The sequence below is a fragment of the Rhipicephalus microplus genome, chromosome 4, assembly GCF_043290135.1.
Source record: "Rhipicephalus microplus isolate Deutch F79 chromosome 4, USDA_Rmic, whole genome shotgun sequence".
Lineage (NCBI taxonomy): Eukaryota > Metazoa > Arthropoda > Arachnida > Ixodida > Ixodidae > Rhipicephalus > Rhipicephalus microplus.
Window position 1 is genome coordinate 216,254,447 of NC_134703.1, and position 24,139 is coordinate 216,278,585.

Sequence of the window (24,139 nt, forward strand, 5' to 3'; positions counted from 1 at the left end):
GCATTAAAGAGGTAGGCGAGTTATGTCGGCGGTAACGATTATATATGAACCGTACAGCCAGCCTCTGAATTTGCTCAAGTTTGTTAATGTCTTTTTAGTGAACGGGTCCCAAACGATACAGGCGTATTCAAGACGAGGCCTGAATAGCGTGTTATATGCAAGAAGTTTAACATGGGAGGGGGATTTTTTTAGTTTGTGACGTAAGAGGCCGAGCTTACGCCGAGTTGATGCGCAGATTTTTTCGATATGCATTGACCAGGTTAGATTATTTGTAAATGTTAAGCCGAGATATTTAAAGCTATTGCTTTGAGAAATTTCGACTCCCTTTACAGAGTAATTGAACATAAGAGGACATTATTTATTAGTTATGCGCATGTACACCGATTTAGTTTGGTTAAGCTTCATTCCCCAAGTGTCGCACCAATTAGATATTAAATTCAGGCGGTCGTTGAGGGTAATTTGGTTATTAGTTGATTCAACAGCTCTGTACAGAAGACAGTCGTCCGCAAATAAACGAATAGCAACGCTTTCGTGCACACAAGAGGTTATGTCGTTTATATATACCAGAAATAATAAAGGCCCCAGGACACTTCCCTGAGACACTCCGGAGTTAACTGATCCAAGATCTGAAACGTGACCACCGACATCAACAAATTGTTTTCTATGTTCAAGGTATGAGGCAATCCACTTTATTAGAAGATGCAGGACATTAAGTGTATTAAGTTTATAGAGAAGACCTGAATGCGAAACCCTGTCGAATGCTTTGCTTAGATCTAGGAATACTGCGTCAACTTGGCCGGACTTGTCGAGAACTGAAGAAAAGGAATGCACAATAAAAACGAGTTGAGTGGTAGTAGATAGGCCCTTACGGAAACCATGCTGGAAGGGTGTTAAAATATTGCGGGAATTTAAAAAGTCGACCAGGTAGTTGGAAATAATATGCTCCATGAGTTTGCTGCAGGAATTGAGTAGCGAAATAGGGCGATAGTTAGTAACAATGACTCGATCGCCAGTTTTAAAAACAGGAACTGTACGTGCAATACGCCACTTGGCGGGGACAACACCTTCAGAAAAGGAAAGACGGAGTATAACAACTAGAAATTTAGCTATGGATTCGGCATACCGATAGAGAAACATGTTTGGAATCTTATCAGGGCCTACAGAGGATTTCAATTTAAGATTAAGTAACATTGCAACTATTCCTTCATAACTGATAAAGTCATAGTTCAGTCCGGTTACATTACGTATCTCTCCAATATCATTACAAGGCACTGAATCAGAATAAACGGATTGAAAGAAACATTTATATTCATTCGCAATCAGCTGTTTATCGGTTATAGTTTGATTTCCTATTATTATGCTATTAATGTCGTCACGCCCACTTGCATTTAGGTGACGCCAGAGTTTTGAAGGATTAGTTTTAATAAAATTAGGCAAGGTGGTGGAATAGAAAAATTGCTTACTCGCACGAATTTTATCCACTAGTGTTTGGCGCAGGGTTCTGGATAACGAATTGTTTACCTTACGTTTTTTCAACCTTTTGATCTTGCGTACTAAATGAATGATATCGCGATTGATCCACGGGTTTGCGCGGCGCACCTGCTTCGTTTTCACGGGAATAAAGTTATCGATGCAGAAATGGCAAATTGTTTGGAACTTGTCCCATAGTAAGTTAACATCGTTATCGGCGAAGTTGTCGAGTTCAAAGTCTAAATAATCAAGAACACTTTCGTCGTTAGACCTACTGAAGTCTTTTACAGTTTTTTGTCGGAATCATGCCCTAATCGTCCACCCAGTTGACACGTAAAAATTACAATTTTATGATCAGACAAACCGTCTACCACTGCAACATCTGTTTCAGACAAGGTGGCACTGTAAAACACAAGGTCAAGAATTGAAGAAGAATTTCCTTGTACTCGCGTAGGAATGTTTACGGCTTGGTTAAGATTGCATGCAAGCATAATGTCGAAAACCAAGTGGTCATCGGAAGAGGGGGAAGATAAAGAGGGCCAGATAATATTTGGAAGGTTGAAATCTCCTGCAATAATAATGTTATTTTTAGAGAATCTGATTATATGATCATATAGTTTAGTCAAGAAGGAGGAATCGGCACAAGGCGCCCTGTAAACCGCAATTAAAATAAATGACTTGCCATTACAGCTTATACGCAGGCATAAACTTTCATGGCCGTCAATCTGATCTAACGTATCAGCACTTACGTTACACCTAAGAACAACAGCAACGCCTCCGCCGTGCGAAGGCCTGTCCCGCCTATGAATGTGATGGGAAGGGGGAACAATATCAGAATCGGGTATTCCATCATGAAGCCAAGTCTCCGATATTACGGTCACGTCAGGATCATGGGTTAGCAGGACAGATTCGTGTTCACTAGCTTTATTTACAATGCTTCTTGCATTGATGTTCAAAGGACAAAAATTATACGGGGGGATGGCAGTAGATTGTCATGTACTGACTTCGCGGCGAACAGTGGAATAAATTTTGACACGCGCGTTTTTCACATCATTCCAAATGTACACGTCATTGTCAATGTGAAGCTTATCGTTGAGAAGGTACACGTTTTTGCCGCTGTCTTTACCTGGTTTGGCACTTTCCCGCAGCAACTTCCTTTTTCGGAGCGTTTGCCGAGAGTAGTCGTTTTCTATGAATATCTTGGTGCCTTTCAATTTCTTTGCGTTTTTGAGGATATTCGTTTTTTCGTTAAAGTCTTGCAAGTACAAAATTACGGGACGACTTACACCCTCTGGATGATTTATACCTTTTTTTCCAAGTCTGTGAGTTCTGCCAGTTGAGGTACATTTCACACACAACTTTTTATCAAATACTTCGCTCATTACTCGAGTATGAAGATCAGCGTCGGATTCATTTTCTACTTCAGATATGCCAAACACCACAAGGTTTGAACGCCGACTGCGATCTTCAAGATCAACAAGCTTATCAGAGTGTTGGGTAACAGATGAACGTAGAAGCGTTAGCGTGTCATCCAAGGCAACATTGTTTGAGGGTATAGACTTCATGCTCTGAAGAGACTTGGCTATTTCGGCGACTTGAGAGTTAAGTGCGGCTATAGCTTCGTTTGATGCAAGCAACTGTGCATTCAATTCAGATATCGAGTTAAAGATTTTTTCCTGTCCTTCTAGAATGAGCTCTAAAGTTTCAGCATGCGGGCCATGGTTAGTCTCAATATCTCCGCAGAGCAAGAGTTTACAAAGCAGAAGGCAGTCATACACCATAGTCATATATGTCCGTGGGCACGGCAGGATAACAAGGAACCTGTTGTTAGATCGTACCGAGCAGTAGGAACTACCAACCTGGGCAATAAACAGGACGGGCTTGCTGAGCATAGTTGATTTCACATCGCCATGCCCACTTAAGTAGAAGCGTTGGAGACCAGGCTTTATAGCTGCTGTCGTTGGTGACGTAGTCGACCGAAGCGTCACGTAGTTTTCACACGGTTGATAGGCCAGGTGATCAAAAGTTGCTTCGATTCGGGGGGAGAATGAAGCGGGCATGCGCGAAGCGGGTAGCCAGAAGAAGGCTGAGCCAAGGAACGGAGGCGATGGAGGCTGTCCAGCGGAGCCAGACAACACGCCACCGATCAGCAGCACCTGGGCAATAAACAGGACGGGCTTGGTGAGCATAGTTGATTTCACATCGCCATGCCCACTGGCGATGCGAAACAGACGCCAGTTACAGACGCGTACGTTTCCTACCCCATCTTTTCGCCATCTTATACACCATGCGATATACCCCTCCTCTTTGTGCATTTTCTGCCAACAAAGAGCTAACCTAGACCATATCATGTGGGGGTGTACTCCAAACCCACACCTAATTCTCTACACATTAATAGTAAGGCGCAGTGGGAGGCTGCTATGTGCGGCTCAGCGCCCGAGGTCCAAGACCAGATCTTGGATTGGGCCAAGAGGGTAGCTGAGACCTACGCTGTGTAGGCTGATCTGACACTCCACCACCGCACCTTTCCCTCTTGGGATGAATAAAGTTTTTCTCCTCCTGCTCCCAATGTCTTGGGCCCCCAATTCTGAAACTCTCTTTTATCAGTGGATTGTGGAACATACCCTGAACAGGCGTCTAGTAGAAAGTTCAAGAATTTGACTGGGCTGTGCTGTGGCTTGCAACTGACAGTGTTGTCACGTAAAAATATAATAAACATAAGCTTGCTGACTCACCCTCCAAACTACTCAAGATTGCCAGGATTTTAACACTATAAAACAAGCTACGTTAGCTCGTTCTAAGTTTCTGTACAAGCTTTTGCATAGCCACTTCAACTTGAAGTCGCCTGGTACAGAGGGCCCACTGTTAAACGGAACACAGGAGTGCATGTCGTCTGCTAGGCGCCACCGCTGGCCCCTACGGCTACTTTAGTTTCGTGCGGGAGCAGTGAGTGCCATGAGTGGCACTCATTTGTCGTCTGCTACAGTTCCAGCCGCACTTCAGATCGTCGCGAAGCCAGCCATCCTCCCACTTTGAAATTCGCCCGTTGGAAAGTTGTGGCAAAGAGCAAAAGAGAATACAATAAGTAAACCACTACCTTATTGATACTTTATATGGTTAAAAAAGCGTGACTTTTTTACAGGGTCTTTTTCCAGCATAACAATATAAGAGAATATTTTTCCTTGTAGAGTGCGTATTTGCGACGCCCTAATGCAGATTCGAGCTGCTGCAGTGTGTAAGCTAAAAAAAAGCATTTACAAGCACCTCTAACTGGCGCCACCAGAAAAGTTTGTCGATGCGGGCAGTTCTTTATCTAACGAGAAGGGGAACGAAAGTTGGCCATTTGGCTGATGTGTCAGGTGACATTTATCTAATTGAAGATCATTCTCGACACTTTCCTTCTAGCTCAAAAGAAGGCGACTATTTTCAACATTGTGTGACTTCGGCCGTACTTCGCGACTGGCTGAAGAGAGACCGCAACAGTAGCAGATGACGAACGAGCGCCACCCACAGTGCTCATTGCTCCTGCGCAAAATTAGTTGCCACAGTTGACCGGCAGTGGCGCTGAGCAGACGACACGTGCTCCGGCGTTTTCTTCAACAGTGGTCTCTTCTGCACATTACCAGATGCGAAACACAGCCATCACGACATAAAAACACACAAAAACTAAAGGAATATTTGTTTCGCACTGGCTGTTTTAAAAAATTCATTCTTTCTCTTAGCCATAAGAGAGTGGAATGATATCTACGAGGTCATCACTAACAGCTGTTATTCGGATGTATTCACATGCATCATCGAAAACACTTGTTAGAAAAAAAGACGTTACTATTGCTCACTCTCATTTTGTATTTATATATTGTACTATTTTGCTGTTTTCGGGTATAGTGAAATTTACACATCTACAATGGGGCTTTCAGTGCACGCCTGTTATACAACAAAGCATTGCACTCCTATGCTTGGGTGAATAATGTTTATACCACCGTGGTTATATTATATTAAGTGTACACTGAAGCCCTTCATTTCAGAATGAAAACTTCTTATTTTCTAATATTTATCTAAAACCAGTAACCATAGTCTGATTCTTTTTGCATGTGTATATTTTTTAAGGTCTGGTAAAACAAGAAAACCCTAACCCCTTTGATGTCGTGCCTGTTTTAAGTTACGTATGTATTTGCATGAAGGTTGTGCGATCTCAAGTCGTGAGTGCCATGCTCTTGGAGTAAACGAACACAGCTAACGCGGTCGTAATGAACCAAACAAGACACGGTTATTTCACTAACTCTCACAACGACGATATTGCCAGCCTGTAATATTATAACATTCATTGTGATCAACACGCTAAAACAGCCTTACACAAAATTACAAAACACTCAACAACATAACAATTGCAAGAACACACACAAGCAGCTTCGCCAACGCTTGACTCACCATGAGGGCCCCCGACAGACGACCCAGGGTGCCGCCTACCACAGACCCACCGCTAGAGACAACCGTTCGTGACAAATGCCTCACGGCAAACAAACTCGCTCCTCTCTCCCTTTCTGCCACCAAGGCTTGCCGCCAGGCATCACTGGCAGTGCAACCATTCTAATCATGACAATGATGGGTGTCATTCATGCATGGATGCATGGATATGGCTGTACCCTTTAGAACGGGCGGTGGCTAGCGCCACCAAGCCGTAATACTTAATGAACCAAAAGCAAAATTTTGTTTCCTTAAAAAGTGAGTTTGAGGATTCGTACTTTGCAGTGAAGAGTTTCATTTTCACTCGTGCCTTGACTTTAGCCACCAATCAGATAACCTCTTTCTAGGTAAGTCTACCTGCTTAAAGTCTATTTTGCCCTCCCTGTCCCTAAACCCCAGCGCTTTGAAAAACTCTGCGCTATCATCCTGAACTATAGGGTGAAGCCCTTTACAGAACATTATCAAGTGTTCGGCAGTTTCTTCTTCCTCTCCACACGCACTACATACTGTGTCTACCCCTTCGTATTTGGCCCGATATGTCTTACTTCGCAGTACTCCCGTCCTGGCCTCAAACAGTAGAGAACTACCCCGAGTATTATCATAGATCCTTTCCTTGGCAATTTTCTGCTTGAAAGTTCGATAGATCTCTAGTGCGGACTTCTTAATCATGCCCATTCTCCACATGTCAGTCTCCGTTTCCTTCACTTTCTTCTTAACCGATAGTTTTTTTTTGGTTTGGCCACCTGCTGTTTTCTAAGTATTTACCAGTCAACTTCCTGGTTCGCTTTCTCCATTTTGTATCGACATTCTTCATGTACAAGTAGCAGAAAACCTTCCTAGCCAAACGCTCCTCCCCCATTTCTCTCAATCATTTCTCAAATTTTATCTTGCTGCTAGCTTCCCTGCCCTCAAATGATGTCCATGCCATATCACAATGTACTCCCTGATTTGGTGTAATCCCGTGAGCTCCTAAAGCAAGCCTACCTATTCCATGTTGCTTAATTTCTAATCTTGCTTGAACTTCTGATCTCATGCACAAGACCGCATTGCCGAACGTCAGCCCAGGAACCATGACCCCTTTCCATATTCCTCTCACAACATCATACCTATTGTAACCTATTCATACCTATTCACGCTCGCGAGCACAATGCCACCTAACGCCCGATAAATGTGACCCCTGAATGTGGCCTCTGCGTGAGGCATATGTGCCCCGAGGTGCAAACCACACCACAAGGGGTGTTAGCACACCCACAAGGTATATTGATACAATTCCACATATGAGTTGATATGAGTAATCTGATTACTTACACTGTGTCCATACTTTTGCATTTAGTGTTCTTAAGAACATTGGTCATTAGGAAATCGACAGGACCAGATAAATTTCCAAACGCGTTCGTTCAAGATATGCAGCAAAAGTCGCTCCTCTTTTCGCAATAATTTTTCAGAAGTCTCTGTTACCTGATAATTGGCGTGTCGCAAAAGTATTTATTTTTGAAGAGATTATGGCATCGATACTAGAAATGCCAGAGCAGAGCCACTAGTAGAATTTGCAGCACGCAATAATTTACGGATTTTGAATACCTTCTACCGAAAACGAGGAAACCATAAGTGAACATGAAGGAGCCCTAATGGCGAAAATAAGAACAAAATAGACTTTATAATGAGTGCACACCAGCCATCGTGATGAATGTGGAAGTGGTTTGCAAGGCACGATGGAGTGACCATAGAATGATACGGTCTCGAATTCGCCTAGACTTGAAGAAGGAAGGAAAGAAACTGATATGCAAGAAGCCTATCAATGAGCTATCACTGAGAGGGAAAGTACAAGATTTCAGATTCTCGCTTCAGAACACGTACTCGGCTCTTATTGAGGAAACCTGCCTTAGCGTAGATATAATGAATGATAATCGTACGAGTATCATTACGGAGTGTGCAGTGGAAGTTGGAGGCTCGGTAGTTAGACAGGACACTGGCAAGCTTTTCCAGGAAACGAAGAATCTTATTAAGAAGCGTCAAAGCATGAAAGTCTGTAGCACAACAATCAAAATACAACTGTCAGAGCTTCCGAAGTTGAGACGATGTAAGAATATGTATAGTATTCTGGTCTCACTGCTCGAATTTGACGGGTCAAAGCGTCCGCTATCCAGCAAGTTAACGGTCGAACACTTGTGAACATTTAAACAAAAGTAACTTTAATTACCAGGAATTGGGGTCCCATTTTAACAAACATTCACAAGCACTCAGTAAGTCCCCCTGAAAAAGCGGTGCTGTTGCTCGGGCTGGTAGGATGAGTCTGCCCGCCGCCTGGCATTTCTTCCGTCGACGACCGGTGCTTTCACTCTCTCCGTGAGCCGACAGAGAAGATGACAAATGACGCTCTGAAGGTCATTTGCGGCGCCCGTTTAAAGTGGCCTTAACAAAAGAAAAGGGGGTTTCAAGACGTGGAAGTAGCCTTTATAAGGGATTAAGCGTCTCCCCCACTTCTGTTGGCGGCACTTGAAAGGCATACACGGCTCCTGGCCGCTCTCTTCGAGAGGGGACGGCACATATAGCATGAGATAGTTGAACACGCTCTGAAAAATGGAGGAAGCATCAAAGCAGTGAAGAGGAAACTTGGGATAGGCAATATTCGGATTATGCACTATGGGACAAAGAAGGCAAAATAACTACCAATATGGATTGGATTGTTAAAATGGCGGAGGAGTTTTACAGAGATCTCTACAGTAGCCGGGACAACCACGACCCTAATGATTTAAAAAACTAGCAGTAACCCAGATGCCACTCCACCAGTAATGATAGAAGAAGTCAGAAAAGCCTTGCAGAGCATGCAAAGAGGCAAAGCTGCTGGTGAGGATCAGGTAACTTCAGATCTAGTGAAAGATGGAGGACAGATTGTGTTAGAAAAACTAGCCACCCTGTTTACGAGGTGTCTCCTTACGGTCAGAGAACCAGAGTCTTGGAAGAAGGCTAACATCATCTTAATACATAAGAAAACAGATGACAAGGACTTTAAGAATTACATGCCAATTAGCTTGCTCTTTGTAGTATACAAGCTATATACAAAGGTAATTGCTGACAGAATTTTAAAAACATTAAAATTCAGTTAACCATAAGAACAAGCAGGATTTTGGACAGGCTATTCAACAGTCGACCACATTTATGCTATCATTCAGGTAATAGAGAAATGCCCAGAATATAGCCAACCACTATACATAGCTTTCACAGATTACGAGAAGGCATTTGATTCATTAGAAATATCAGCAGTCATGCAGACACTGTGGAATAAGGGCGTTGATGAAGCATATAAAAACATCCTGGAAGAAATCTACAGGGGATCAACTGCTACCATAGTGTTCCATAAAGAAAGCAACAGAATAACAATCAAGAAGGGTGTAAGGCAGGGAGATACAATCTTTCCAATGCTATTTACCGCGTGTTTACAGGAGGTTTCTAGAGGCCTAGAATGGGAACAGCTAGGCATAGGAGTTAATAAAGAGTACCTTGGTAACCTGCGCTTTGCCGATGACATTGCATTGCTGAGTAACTTATGCAACGAATCGCAACTCATGATTACGGAGTTACACAAGAAGAGCGGAAAGATGGTTCTTAAAATTAATCTGCAGAAAACGAAAGTAATGTACAACAACCTCGAAGGAGAGCAGCGCTTTGAGGTAGGTAAGAGTCTACTTCATTTTGTAAAAGACCATGTCTGCTTAGGACAGGTATTAACCACGGTGTCGAACCATGAGATTGAAGTATACAGAAGAATAAGAATGGCGTGGAGCACAATTGGCAAGCACTCTCAAATTATGACAGGTAGATTGCCACTATTCCTCAAGAGGGAGGTATATAACAGCTGTATGTCGCCGGTACTTAGCTTTGCAGCGGAAACCTGGAGACTTACTAAGAGGGTTCAGCTTGAATTTCGGACGACGCAGCGAGCAATTTATAAAAATAGTAGGTGTAGCCTTAAGAGACAAAAGAGAGCAGAGTGTATTAGGGAACAAACAGCGGTTAAGGATATCATAGTTGAAATCAAGAAGAGAAATTGAACATGGGCTGGGCATGTACCGCGTAGACAGGATAACCGCTGGTCATTAAAGGTAACTAACTGGATTCTCAGAGAACGCAAGCGGGTTAGGGGGAGACAGAAGGTTAAGTGGGCAGATGAGATTAAGAAGTTTGCGAGTATAAATTGGCAGCAGAATGCACAGAACCGAGTTAACTGTTGGAACATGAGAGGTTTTTGTCCTGCAGCGGACGTAGTCAGGCTGATGATGATGATGGTTGTGGTGATGATGTTTATGATGATAATACATTTATTTTGCACATGATCTATCTTTGTATTCTAAAGGTGTTTTTGCTGGGGCTCAACAAGATTTCAGTACTGTACTTCAGTCACGGTAATGACTCATAAAAAGAAACACGCATAAAAAGACATACAAAGGCCCATCAACTTGATTCAAACGTGCGACCTCTCGTTCGGCCACATCAGTGGCTGGGCACGTTATCCACTGCGCCACGGAAAGTTATATCGCCTGGTTGAAAAAGACGCTTTTTATGTATACCACAACTCTCTGGCAGCCCCCTTGGTAAAATTTAATAATGCATTATGACCGTGGAATCGCCAATTAGTTCCTTCAAAGCTTAATTTTTACGCACCCATCTTGTTCGGTGCATATTCAATAGAAGTGCAGTGCTGTCAACGCTGTAACACAGCACCAGTGGCAGCCTTAGTCAAAGCGTTGGCGTGGCTCATATTGCAAAAATAGTTCTGCAACGCACATAGTGACGCGCGTGCTTCGCCTGGATCACCGAGGCCTGGTTGGAACTTGAAGAAACGGATAAGCCTGCTTTGGGACGCGTACACAAGAAGACGACAACTCACAATGGATTCTCATTTTCTCTACGTATGTAGCAACAGGCCCAGCAACAGATTCTCATTTGCGTTTCTTTAGGTCACATTCACACTTCAGAAGCGAATCGAAAATGAAAACGGTGGCCTGAAAACCACGACCATGCTCGTAGAAACTCTTTACATTCATAGTATACTGCCCCTGAGGGAGCATAACGCCACGCCTGCCATCGCTACAATAAAAGGTAATTCAAGTTCGCCTGATTTCTGAGCTCGAAATTTAGTACCGTATTCTAGTTATTCACGCAACGTACTGCAAAAAATTTGACCCCGTATCTACAGCAAATGTTGTGGAAAGACGATAGTCTTGCGTCTGGAGAAAGGTGAAAAGCACGTTTATTTGATGTTCTGCGTAAGAAAATCGGTGAATGGTATTCCGGAGGCGCTGGGTTAGAGTGCCTCGAGCGTGCAGCGGAGGCGAACGAGCGCATCAAGCCACGTCACACGTGAGACACGAGCGCTATCTGGCAGTTATCTTGAAAAACGAAGCGCGCGCGCCCTGCGCGCCTGTTTCGGAGGTGATAAGGTGTAGAACGCAAGGCGACGGGTAGGTGCCACCACCGTGTCGTCTTAGCAAAACATTGGAAACACTTGGCTTCTCCTGCAAGCGTTGCATGGTCAGCGTCACCTGATAAACGCTACGGAGCTTAGAATTACTTATAGCCTTTTATAGTAAGAGACACACGTACAAAGTATTGACTTGTTATGGTGCGTCAGATACGCGCAATTATTACTTTTTAATGACAATGGCACAAGTATGAACGCTGAATCTTGAGCAATATTGATGGGCGCTGCGGGTAGGGTCGGCCATTTGGAGTGTCGTTTTCGTCACTTTGGTGCCGTTTAGGGTACCGTTAACAGCAGACAAACGAACAAATGTACAGACAGACAGACAAAATTGTTTTGCGTCGAAGGTTCTCAAGAAAGAATATCGTCTTTAATAAACAGCTCGCACCTTTTTACCGTTGATTTGAGAAGTACACCAGGAGAAAACGCACGAGGGAACGCACTGACAGCGGCGGTGGTGAATTCAGCCGACTGACACAAAAATCAGACACGTTGGGGCATGCGGAATCGCGGATGATGCACCATCTACTTATAGTGCTCTCGGCAATTGTAAAACGAACCAGGCTATGGATGAACACGTCATTTTCGATCGCATCAGGCGTCATCATGCTGCTAACGTAGTTAGCTATTCGAGCCGATTCGGACCACTGCCGACGCCTTTGCTGCCATGCTGAATCTCCGAGTGGTAGTTTGGATCACGTGGTTTAAGCTATTTCAGCTAAAGCTGTGAAGCATAAAGCGGATCCGCTTTTGCCTGGCGGAAAAATTGGTTTCTTCAGCGGTTTTTTGTTTGTTGTTGCGGCCACACGTCGTGGTTTTGCGCCTGCTTAAGCTGTGAAGAGAGTGAGTTTCCGGGAGTTTTGCCACTTTTGATCCATTTTAGGCTAAGTGTGAAGTTCCCTTAGTGTTTTGCTGCTTACGCTCGCCACGCGAACAAATCACAGCATATCCACGGAGTAAATGATGATGAGCGAGGTGAAGCGCTCGTCAGCCCGTCCATGCTTCTGTCCATCCCTTCGTTCTTGCATCCGTCTGTCCGTCCATCAATGCGTCCGTCCGTCTGTCCATGAGTCCATCCATCCATCTGTCCGTTCGTTTGTGCGTCCATCCGTTCGTACGTCTGTACGTCCGTCCATCTGTCTGTCTGTCTTCTAGTCTGTCTGTCCATCCGTCCGTGCGTCCATCTAGTGAACCCTCTAAGTACCGCCATCTCGCATCCCCTGTGGCGCATACACGCTCCGTGCGTCCGTCCGTGCGTCCATTCATCTGCTAGTCTGCCTGTCCACGCGTCCATCTAGTGAACACTCCAACTACTGTCATCTCCCAACTCGCACCCCTGTGGCACATACCCGCTCTAGAGCGGGTGTGTGCCACCAGTGGCTACGTATGACAACATTGGAGGGTGTACAGACCCACGCCTTAAGGAGCTTCGCCCCCAAAATAGCAGCCGGCCAACAAAGACTGCATAACGCGCGTTGTGTTTCTCTGAAATGGGAGCATGTCGTTGAATAACTCAAACATGCTGCGAACAGGGAACCGTACCCCAAGATTGGTGTCAATCAGTCCTACCCTTCTGGCTGTCACAATGCTTACTTTGGTCCCGTACTCACCGTTAGCCACTGCAACTACCACAGGCATCTATTGCCACAAGGATGGGTATATTTAATAATTCATCATGGGCGTTATGCAGAGGTGTACAGATGAGCATCAGCGTGAATGTTCCAACAAAAAACGGGGCTTTAGCTGTGGAAAACCAACAGACACTGTGTAAGCTCTCTTCTGTCAATGCTCAGTGAGCACTTAAGTACTTCTGTAGGGAGACGTTTTACTTTTGTGTTATACCAATTCCTATGATAGAGGGATCAACCATGTTTGAGCAGAAATCATCGCAGTGTCACTGACGCCACAATGTTTCTCAAATAGCCTGTCATGTAAACAGCCCCTTGCATTGGTATATATAGCGCAAAAAAGAACCAGACGAACAAACAGAAGAAACGGTACGGGTGTTATTGGCTTTCTACTGTGTTTTTGTCTGTTTCTTTAGTGTTAGGAATATGAATAAAAGTGACTCACTCCAACTAGCCCGCCTCACTGCTTTGGTTGTACAAAGCATCTCTTAGGCCCCAACAACACAAAACTTGCAAAACAAGAGAGTCTCTTTGCCACTTTGCACGAATTAAGTTTAAAGAGAATAAATACCGCCTTCACAGCCAGATCGTTCTGTAACATGGTGATATCGGCTGTCGTGTCACCTAGCAACGAAAATACTAGCAACCAAATACGTAAGTCCAGTCCAATTGTATGTATGCCGAAATGGGTTCTAAACCTTCAGAGTCATCAGAAATGAGGGCCGGTCGGCGCCATACCAAACAGCTGAGGATTCCCCCGGTCGTTAAGCAGGCCATAGTCACCAGAGTGCAATTAAGCTAAATGCGCCGAAACTGCACAATTTGAACATAGGCCTCCTGAAAATCTCTTTTCTGATTTTGAAAGGCTTTCAGCCCACCACTCAAAGTCACTTGGGCCAGCTTTCTTGACACAAACGTAGGAACAGGCAGAGCTGCTTATAGCGTCCGATGAAATACTGCAGCAAGTATGCTGTAGGTGAAGCGGTTGCTGCGAAGTTGACAACAAATAAAGCTGGACAATGCAGACAAAGGGCATCTAACAATAAATTTACTAAAACGAAAAGCCAAAAAGTGGGATTGGGAAGAGGAGGTAACATACAAAGAAGAGGGCACGGAAGGCAAGCCACGCATGAAGGTCCTACAGGGGGCTATCTAAGCAGTAAAACACGTCGTTAACTGGGCCAAAAAGCTGTCAACATCAATGACGCTACCAGCACCGGTTTCCATCAGCGGTAAGAAGAGGGGAAAGCTCCGGTGGTGAAGGAGCCTGGAACGGCAGAAGATATTTCCACACTTGTATTTCAATGTGGAATGTACCCTGACACGCTGAAAGGGTGGCTGAATACGCGACAAGGACAGCCATCTTCGGGTCACTTCCACTACGATATTTTTCCAACACAGCGAATCTTTCCGAATTCAAAGTTTCAAAGTGTTGTCTGCGAGAATGGTTGCAAGCTTTTCACTTGCCAGTCGAAACACGGTGCCTTTAAACAAGTTTTGAAAAACAACGACATTCGTCTACACAAGCCGACAGCACTGCGTGCTTGATGGCGTTGCGTGTTTCACCACATGTGTCATTCGTTGCTTTAGGGGAAAACACTGCCGCCAGGAAAATCCAGGTTCTTTGCAATTTTAATAAGCCAACTCTCACCACTCGGCACTCGAGACACGCCATCCGAAATGGTATAGCAAAGTGGGAGACGAAACGTGCTGCTGCTATTCAAGTAGCGGTGATCGCCTCACTGGTCACTTGAAGATGAAGCAGAAAGGCTGGACAAGCTCTAGGCGGCTGAAAAAAAACTTGTATTCACAGACTGCAGAAAAGGTACATAAGTACGGACATGAACTTTACAAAAAAAACACTTTGAAAATGAACCGTCTTCTGCAGGGCGACCCTACGGGATTCGGAAAAGTCGACGGTGCCTAACACCTCAAACCCGGTTCAGAACACTTTATGAAACTTCAGGGCTTCTTCTTATCCCCTCGATGCTCCATTTTTACAGAACTCTCGGCGAATCGTCACCTGCTTTTTCGCTGATAGGAGAGTACACTTGGTCGATGAAAAACCCGTAACGAGGACATCGCCTCGTGCACGTGAAGGGCTCATGCCCCTCATCTCAAATAACACAACAACCAAAATGTAAGTACCACAAGCTATAAAACCTCCTTGAAGCATGGGCCAGCTCCGCGGCACACAATTATCTAGACTTAGAGCTACACGTACTGGGCTTTGGTGGCCATAGAATGGCTTCCTTGTAACAAGTTAACTTGTTGACGACGGGGCAATAATCTGCCTGTCCCCTGTGCGCTGTGAGAGGAACCACTGGACTACCGCACGTGGTTATACTTACGAGCTCACCTGTCAGTACAAACGCAGCAGCAGTCGAAGACATGCCTATTCAACAATAGGCATCCCAGGCGCCGACCTGTCGCGAGCCCACCCGCGTCTGACAGTTACCTCACCGGACCGGAATGAAAGGTTCGCGGCAATCACTGCGGTTTCGCAAGGTGCGCAAACAGTACACGGCCGTGCCTTAAGCGGAACCAATGGGAGGAGTCACTATGGTGGGCTGGGTCTCGGAAGAGGCCCATCGATGCGTCAGCTGCTCGTGCCGGGAGGCAATTAGGAGCCGTCACAATGACGTTTATAATACCACCCCTTTTCTTTCCCACGTGGGGAAGGTTTCTTTATTCTGAGTTAACAGGAACTCGAAACGCTTGGCCGTCTCTGGCGCTGCAGAACTATGTGGGGTACGATGCTGACGCCGTACTGTCTGCGTTCACGGCAAATCCGGTTGGACACGCTTCTACCGAGTACAACTAAAGCAATGCTGCCTGCCAACGGCTGACGTGCCTCACGAAGCTTACGACACAAAGTAAATGAATATAAACTCTCGGGCAACCATTTCTAAACGCGGCCTTACAGCCGCCCTTATGCCTTAGTTTGCCTTGGCACAGGAACATTTATCCCGTCCCTCTTTAAATGCAAGCATCAGCTCATTTACGACAACTTACTAACAAAATACCCGTGTGCTGCATTGTATCGTGATGTACAACTAAAGCAATGCTGCCTGCCTATGGCTGACGTGCCTCACCAAGCTTACGACACAAAGTAAATGAATATAAACTGTCGGGCAACCATTTTTAAACGCGGCCTTACAGCCGCCCTTATGCCTTTGCTTGCCTTGGCACAGGAACATTTATCCCATCCCTCTTTAAATGCAAGCATCAGCTCATTTACGACAACTTACTAACAAAATACCCGTGTGCTGCATTGTATCTTTATACTATCGATGCATCGTTTTTGTATTTCACTACTGTCCTAGAAATACATGTTTTCAATGTATCTCGAACATATGTACGAATGTTCAAAAATATCTTTGAACTACCATGTATCGCGATACTGCTGAGCGCTGATTAAATCACTTGCAATTGCTGCGAACCCAGACATAACGGAATAATATCCCTTTAAAACAGCGCGAACAATTCCGTCTAATTTTTATGCATTTTGTCTTCTGTTACGCAGGGTAGCCTTGATGCACCGTCGACGTACAGCAAGAACGAGAAAGACGAGTTTTACAGCCATGGTCATGGTAAGTGAGAATCAAGTAGTGCGTAGAATTTTCGCTGGTTGTTCTGGATCGCATTAACTATTCACTTTTCTTTGCCATAAAATGGCAAAAGAAAGAGAACATCACTGTTTAGGCAAGCCGATTTTCTATGAGCTACCATACCTAACCGAATATAGAATAGCGCACGCGGTAAGGTCACCGACTAAGCAACTGGAGCCACATGAAAAAAAAACCTTTTGTTAACTCGCACAAAAACTAGCAACTACTCCTCGACTAAGCACGTCTTGTAGGGCCACTTGGCCCACGGAATGTACGTGCCTTGGTTCATTTATTCATAGAGACACTCACAAATTTAGTGTCAGTGCCCTGCTGGACCGATAATGCACACAGAAGATAAACTAACTGGTGACAAAAACAGGAGAAGGTTTGCAATCGGAAAGGAAGCAGCAACTCGCAAATGGGTTCGATGGCTTATCTCGGTGAGATACATTTTCATATTGTGACTATTCCGACTAGCTCGGCCTCTTCAAATTTATTGTGGGCAGTGCACAAAATGAAAATGCACAAGATAAGGAATTAGGACAAGCGCTGGAACATAAAATTTCGCGGTACCACGTCACACTTAGAACAGCCTATAGAGACGTCACTATACATGCGTGATATATTTCAGTAAGCACGAACAGGAATGACCGTCGTGTTCGAAAAAGCTTTACTGCACGTAATATAACTTTGTTAAAAATACATCAAGAAGTAATCATTCAGATGACAAAATTCGCAATCAAAGGAACCCCTGCATATGCTTTCAAAGCATCATGAAACGGACGCTTTGGCTTGCTGATGCTTTGGAATCAACATTTTTCTACAGCGCAATAAAACGGAGACGTAGCGAAGACAGAACAAGGGCGATGACTTCGATTTATTTGGATAAGCGAGAACGCCAGAAATATATACATAAGGCAGCAAGCAGCACGCCTCAGCACAAACTCTAAATCTATCACGTCACAGCCAAATAAATACTCGATAGCTTTTCAGGGGCGAAGCTCCTTATGGCATGGCTTGTGCGTTTCTGTTGTGCTAATCAGCCCTCGTTAATTCTTGAAGTGGCCATAGAGTGCGGTACTTCTACTATACGCTGAAAATTTAAAATGGTACGATACTAAAAGGCGTTACTTGTAGAGAAGAAGGATTGACGGCAGAAGTACGGAAGGAAAGAGAGACAATCACGCGACTACGATCGCATGTTGTTCGGTGGGGCCGTACGCCAGGGGGCGCTCTGTAGTACAAAAAGAGCGCCCCCTGGCACTCTTTTTGTACTACAAAAGTGTGAACGCGGCCTCACGGAGTGTCAACGCGGCCTCACGGTGGATGGACGTGTTTTTCGAGCGCTCCAGATCGACTGCGCAGATAAGTGTTTTTGCACGTTTTGAGCTTGTCTTTATAATTATAAGGCAGCGGTTGAAATCTTCGTAGCACTTATTTGATGGTACGGCTTTTTCGGGGGCCAGTCACCAGGTACTTATTAGTTAGTGCAGGTGTGTGTGTTTGAATTTTTTGTTGTTTTTTTTCTTATGCCACCCCATGGGGGAGGTGCGCGTACATTGAACACGCAAATTTTTGTAGTAGAGCTTAGACTTTCTTTTTTTTTCGTAGTGCACGGCTCGAGTTTAGTAATTATCGAGTATAGGGACAATTGGTGTCAGAAAGACATGGTTAAAAAGACTGTAAAGTGTTCAGAATGTGGAGCGGGTTTGAAAGTGCACCCAAGCGTAGAAGCGGATAGAGAAGAGGCTGACGCGAAGTGTAGGCAATGTGAGGTCGAGGAAAAAATGGAGAAAATGATGGTTGCCCAAAGTGAACTGCTGGTGAGAATCGATGAGCTCGAGACTGCGTTGGCAACAGAGCAAGAGAAAACGAGGGCAACGGGAGAAAGACTGAAGTCCACCGACGAAGCACTAGCGAAGCTGAACAAAGAAGCGGCCTACGGAGACAACAGTAGAGAACCGGCAACCAGAACGGTGGAGAAGGAAGAGCAAGCAACTTTGGAAAAAACAGGTTTAGCCGGTTTAACTGTCGCAAGGCCCAGCTTCAGCGAGGTAGTGGTGGGGCTGGGAGGGTACAAAGCAGCCGGCGTCACAGGTGCAAGTAGCCCCTAGGTGCAGGACGCTCCAGCTGAAAAGTCACAGCATGTTATAATCGCCGGGGACTCGAATTTAAATCGATGCACAGAAGCCATCAAAAAGAGGGTAAGATGTGACAAGAGGGTTGCAGTAGGGGCGTTCCCAGGACGCAAGCTTGAAGCAGTCATGAGGCAAGCGAGCGCAAAACTCAAAACTACAGCTGATAGACGAAACCTCGTGATAATTTCAGGCGGTTTTAACGATGTCTTAAATGAAGATACAGCAGGACTAGCAGCCAAACTGGCGAAAGGCGTCGATGACATGCGCGCCACTTCTCCTAAGGTACAGGTAGTGATATGCACGGTACCGGAGGTACCGGTGCGTGATAGCAACTTGCAAAGAGCGGTTGTCAACGCAAATGTTATGGCGGATGAGTCGAAAGAAAGGCTTTGAGGTGGTGGAAATAAACAGAAAGGTGCATAGGTGGGGTGGTTTTCAACGATACAGAATTCACTTCAATGGGCGGCTAGGTCATGAGGTGGGTTGGCGACTTGCAGGACGCGCAGTAGCTTTTTTGGGAGGCAAGCGAGCCCTTCGGGGTGCAGGATAGCTAGTAACGAGGAAAACAACCAGGGAGACTCTTCGACAGCTGTTATGGACAGATACGATTCCAAAGTGGCACCAATGTCTAAGATAGGTAGAGTCCGGGGCATGAATTGACGTAGCCACGAGCGCCGAGCTAATTGAGACATAGGGTATATTAACATGCAGGGTGGTAGGAACAGGCTGAAGTGGGAAGAGATAGAAGAACAGCTAAGGGAAGAGAAGCCGATGGTATACGGTTTTGTAGAAACACATCTCAGGGACATGGAATAACCTCCGAACAATCCGGACTACGCGTGGGAATATTGTAATAGAACAGAAGGCAGCAGAAAGAGGGTGGTATTGGGGCATACATTCATAAAAGTACAGACTGGCATAGGGTCAAGCAGGAGTGCAAGGAACATTTATGGCTAAAAGGGAAAGTGGCAGGTCAAATGACACTCCTTGGTTTTGTGTACTTGTGGACGGGAGCAAAGGCCAGAGAGGAAAACCAGGCAATGGCAGAGTGTATATCAAAGGACATTAAGGAGTTAGGAAGAGAGTGCGAGATAATTATACTAGGAGACATGAATGCGCACATAGAAGATATAGATGGGTATACCGACCCGACAGGCAAAATGATCAGGGATATGTGTGAAAGGCTTGATTTAATCATTTGCAACAGTACCGAGAAGTGTGAAGGGCAAATAACATGGGAGGTAGGAAGGCTGCAGTCGACGATAGATTATGCACTGATGTCACGTAGGATGTATGATAAGCTCAGGGGAATGCACATTGATGAAGGTGGCTCCAAAAGTCTCGGCAGTGATCACAAACGTATCAAGCTAAGTTTTAAAGGAGCAGTGAAAGTGGGAAGGAGACAAGATGAGCAACTACAGGAAACTTTTTATTCAGAAAGGCAAATTGAAATAGCCACTAAACAAATTGAGAAAGTAATCACGGAGGATAATGAGACAGTGTGGACATACACGAATTTATTTAGACTCTTTGAGCTAGAGCTTGCTAAGACGCGTAACAAGTCACCCCTGAAAAGAAGACACAAACCCAAAAGTTGGTGGGGTGAGGAAGTTAAGAGAGCCATAGCATAACGTCAGGAAGCCTCTAGGGAACACAGACATGCTAAGCAGCGGGGTGAACCGACAGATGATGTTGAAAGAAAATGGGAAATCTTTCTAAGCTGTAGAAGGGCTGCGTCTCTTCTGATCAATGAAAGGATTAGAAAAAAGGGAGCTTAGTGGCTAGCAGAGTACATAAAAAAGATAGAAAGGCAGCTGCGAAATTTTGGAACCATCTATACTCCCTAAGAAATGAGACGAGCCTAGATCAGAGTTTTATAACTACAGCCCCAGGTGCCAGGCTCGAAGGGGACGAAGCTATGGAATATACCGGGTGTTCAAAATTAAGCTTTATGATTTTTTTAAAATTAGGCGCTCGAAGGCACGTGAGAACCACTTGTGCAAATAAGTTAAGCGGCCAGGGGGACAGAAAGTTAGATGATAATTATCGCTGTCAGCAGCCCAATTAACTAAAATTTAATAATTAACTTTTTACTGGCTGCGGTAAGTTGGCATGTTTATATTGAAAAAATGTAGGCAGTGGTGTTTGTACACAGTTTCAGTTGGAAGATTTTTTCTAGCACGCCTGTGTTCCGAGATATCCGGCTCCAAAGTTTAATTGTCTTTCGCACGATTACGCATGCAAGAGGGTGAGGGTCCGCGCAAAGCTCCTCCCTAAAGTGACGCATCTGTTGCGTGTGGTGTTTAGTGTGTGAAGAGGGTGGAAGCGTAGGCATAGGTGATAGCAATTACCCTTGCCCTCTTCGGCCGGCGAAATCAAAATGTGACAGCGCGGTGCGCCATGAGCCTTACGCATGATCCTGATGAACGCGATAACAGGAGACCATTTTTCGCGACGTTTTTTCGTGACTTTAGATCACACTGAGACATCTTCTTGGGAACGCGTTAGCAGGACCGTCCTGCACTAGGGTGCCTCCGGTTAGAGCACAGCGTCTCTGCATTGAAGGTCTACCAAGGAAATCCACGTGGAGTCCTTTCGAGCTAATATGGCTGCTTCTGGCGTGAGGTATTCTACCAAAGTAAAAGTAGACGTGGTGCTTGCAATGGCTGAAATGAATGGCAACGCTTCGTTAGCAATGGAGCTTTACGCGTCTCGCCACCCACACCGTCCCCTTCCAACAAGGCCCACTTTCACAAACCTGTTTCGACGCTTCTGCACAACAGGCTCTGTCCACCTTCCGAGACGGACCAGGAAGGCAATCGTCGATGAAGACTTTGAAATCGACGTTGTCGCGTGCGTAACCTCGATGCCAGAGCTCAGCATCCGACAGATTGCCGATCAGTGCGGTCGCAGCATCGGAACAGTCACAAATGTTTTAAGAAAGCACAAGTTCCATCCATATCACGTTTACCTTCATCAGGACCTAAATGAGGCGGACTTTGAAAGGCGAGTTGACTTCTGCAATTGGGGCCTCATCAAAACTGATCAAGAAAATGACTTTTTGCACAGAATAATTTGGACTGATGAAGCTCGGTTTTGCCGAAATGGAAGTGTTAATCTTCACAACGCCCATTATTGGGCACAAGAAAACCCACACTGGCTGAGGCAGCACAAGCATCAAGTTCGCTGGAGTGTGAATGTGTGGTGCGGCATACTCGGGGACAGGATCATCGGACCTCACTTTTTTGAGGACAACTTGAACGGAAAGATGTACACAGAAGAAATATTAGGTGTTGTCATTGATGATCTTGTCTGCAGTCTTTCCCTGAATGACCTGCGCCAAGTATGGTTTCAGCACGATGGAGCACCACCACATTTTTCTACCAGGGCGAAGAACTGGTTGGACAGACGTTTTCCACAACAGTGGATTGGGCGCGCAGGAGCGATGTTTTGGCCACCAAGATCACCTGACCTTTCTCCGCTCGACTTTTTCCTTTGGGGCTACGTTAAAGATCGAGTTTACGTAACAGAGCCCAGCGATGTTAATGACATGAAGGACAGGATAACATCTGCCTGTGCGAGTATTCCTGCAGAAGTACTGCGCCGAGTCATCGAGTCGACGCGACAGCGGTTCATGCTTTGCGTTGCTGCCGAAGGCAGGCATTTTGAACACTTTTTGGGGCATTGACGTCTTGAGAGGTGAAGAGTTTCGATGAGATTTGTGCATGACCGAAATATGCTTATGTAGCAGCAGGAAATATGCGTTAGCAAGGATAAAACTGTTTCAGTTATTATTGGTGGAGTTGTTGCTCTTGTTTCAATAAAAGTTACAGTACTCGGACATCAGCAGTCACGCTATTCGCGTAGCCCAGGCAACGACCACGCATGCTTCTCTAGTGATTATTACGCACGCGCACTGGCATCCAGATTCTCCGCTCGCACCATTATCTCGGCATGGTATCTGCCACTATCGTTAGAGGCTCTGCAGTTGCGTGTTACGACACTGGTTGCAAGCGTTCTTCGATTTTTGATTTCGACGGCCGAAGAGGGCAAGGGTAATTGCTATCACCTATGCCTACGCTTCCACCCTCTTCACACACTAAACACCACACGCAACAGATGCGTCACTTTAGGGAGGAGCTTTGCGCGGACCCTCACCCTCTTGCATGCGTAATCGTGCGAAAGACAATTAAACTTTGGAGCCGGATATCTCGGAACACAGGCGTGCTAGAAAAAATCTTCCAACTGAAACTGTGTACAAACACCACTGCCTACATTTTTTCAATATAAACATGCCAACTTACCGCAGCCAGTAAAAAGTTAATTATTAAATTTTAGTTAATTGGGCTGCTGACAGCGATAATTATCATCTAACTTTCTGTCCCCCTGGCCGCTTAACTTATTTGCACAAGTGGTTCTCACGTGCCTTCGAGCGCCTAATTTTAAAAAAATCATAAAGCTTAATTTTGAACACCCGGTATAAGAGCAAGGGTGACAGAAAAATTTCAACAAAGAAGTACTTTATGCACCACAATAGACAAGGACGAATCAAGTGGGGCAATGGCTCCATTTTCACAACGAGAGTGGGAAAGGGCTGAGAAAAGGGTTCCTTGTAGTACATCATTAGGCCCAGATAGCATTCCAATTAGGCTGATAAAGACATTAGGTCCGAAGTCTAAGCAGGCTTTGAGAGAGGCAGTGAGCAAAATAATACTCGATGGTGAAGTTCCCGATGGATGGAAACTTAGCAGGAGTACCATGATCTATTAAAGAGAAGGGGGACAAAGCTCACATAAACAACTACCGTCCTATAACAGTGACATCGGTGGTCTACAGGCTGGCGATGCAGATTATAAAGGAAAGACTGCAGGCATGGATAGAAGATGAGGGGGTGCTGGGGGAACTGCAGAATGGGTTTCGGAAACACAGGAGGTTGGAAGGCAATCTGTTCTCACTGACGCAGTGCATCGAAATAGCAGAAAAGAAAGACACAGGTCCCTGTGGCTAGCATTTTCGGATATCAAGGGAGCATACGATAGCGTGGTTCTAAAGAAATTGGGGGTAATACTGGACACACTAGGCGTGGAAGATGTAGTCACTAATCTTTAAAAGGATATCTATAAAGGTAACAAGGTAGTTATAAAGTGGGAAATACAGGTATCCAAGCCTGCAGAGGTAAAACGGGGGCTTAGGCAGGGGTGCCCCCTGTCACCCTTATTATTCATGATGTACCTACAAGGATTAGAGGCAAAATTAGAGGGCTGGGCTTCAACCTCTTTTTAGTCAAACAAGGAAAACTTATTGGTCAGGCACTACCAGATTTAATGTACGCAGATGATATAGTGC

The 24,139-nt window shown here is 45.1% G+C and overlaps 1 protein-coding gene across 9 annotated transcripts in view; it reads left to right on the forward strand.

The window, feature by feature from the left end:
- Window positions 1-24,139, forward strand: part of LOC119172975 (cell adhesion molecule Dscam1-like) — a 2,235,730-nt gene that overhangs the window by 1,836,543 nt on the left and 375,048 nt on the right. For all 9 annotated transcript variants that reach the window (XM_075891768.1, XM_075891770.1, XM_075891774.1 and 6 more), the window contains one exon: window positions 16,571-16,637. In XM_075891768.1, the coding sequence (XP_075747883.1) occupies window positions 16,571-16,637 (67 nt within the window). The remainder of the gene's footprint in view (window positions 1-16,570; window positions 16,638-24,139) is intronic.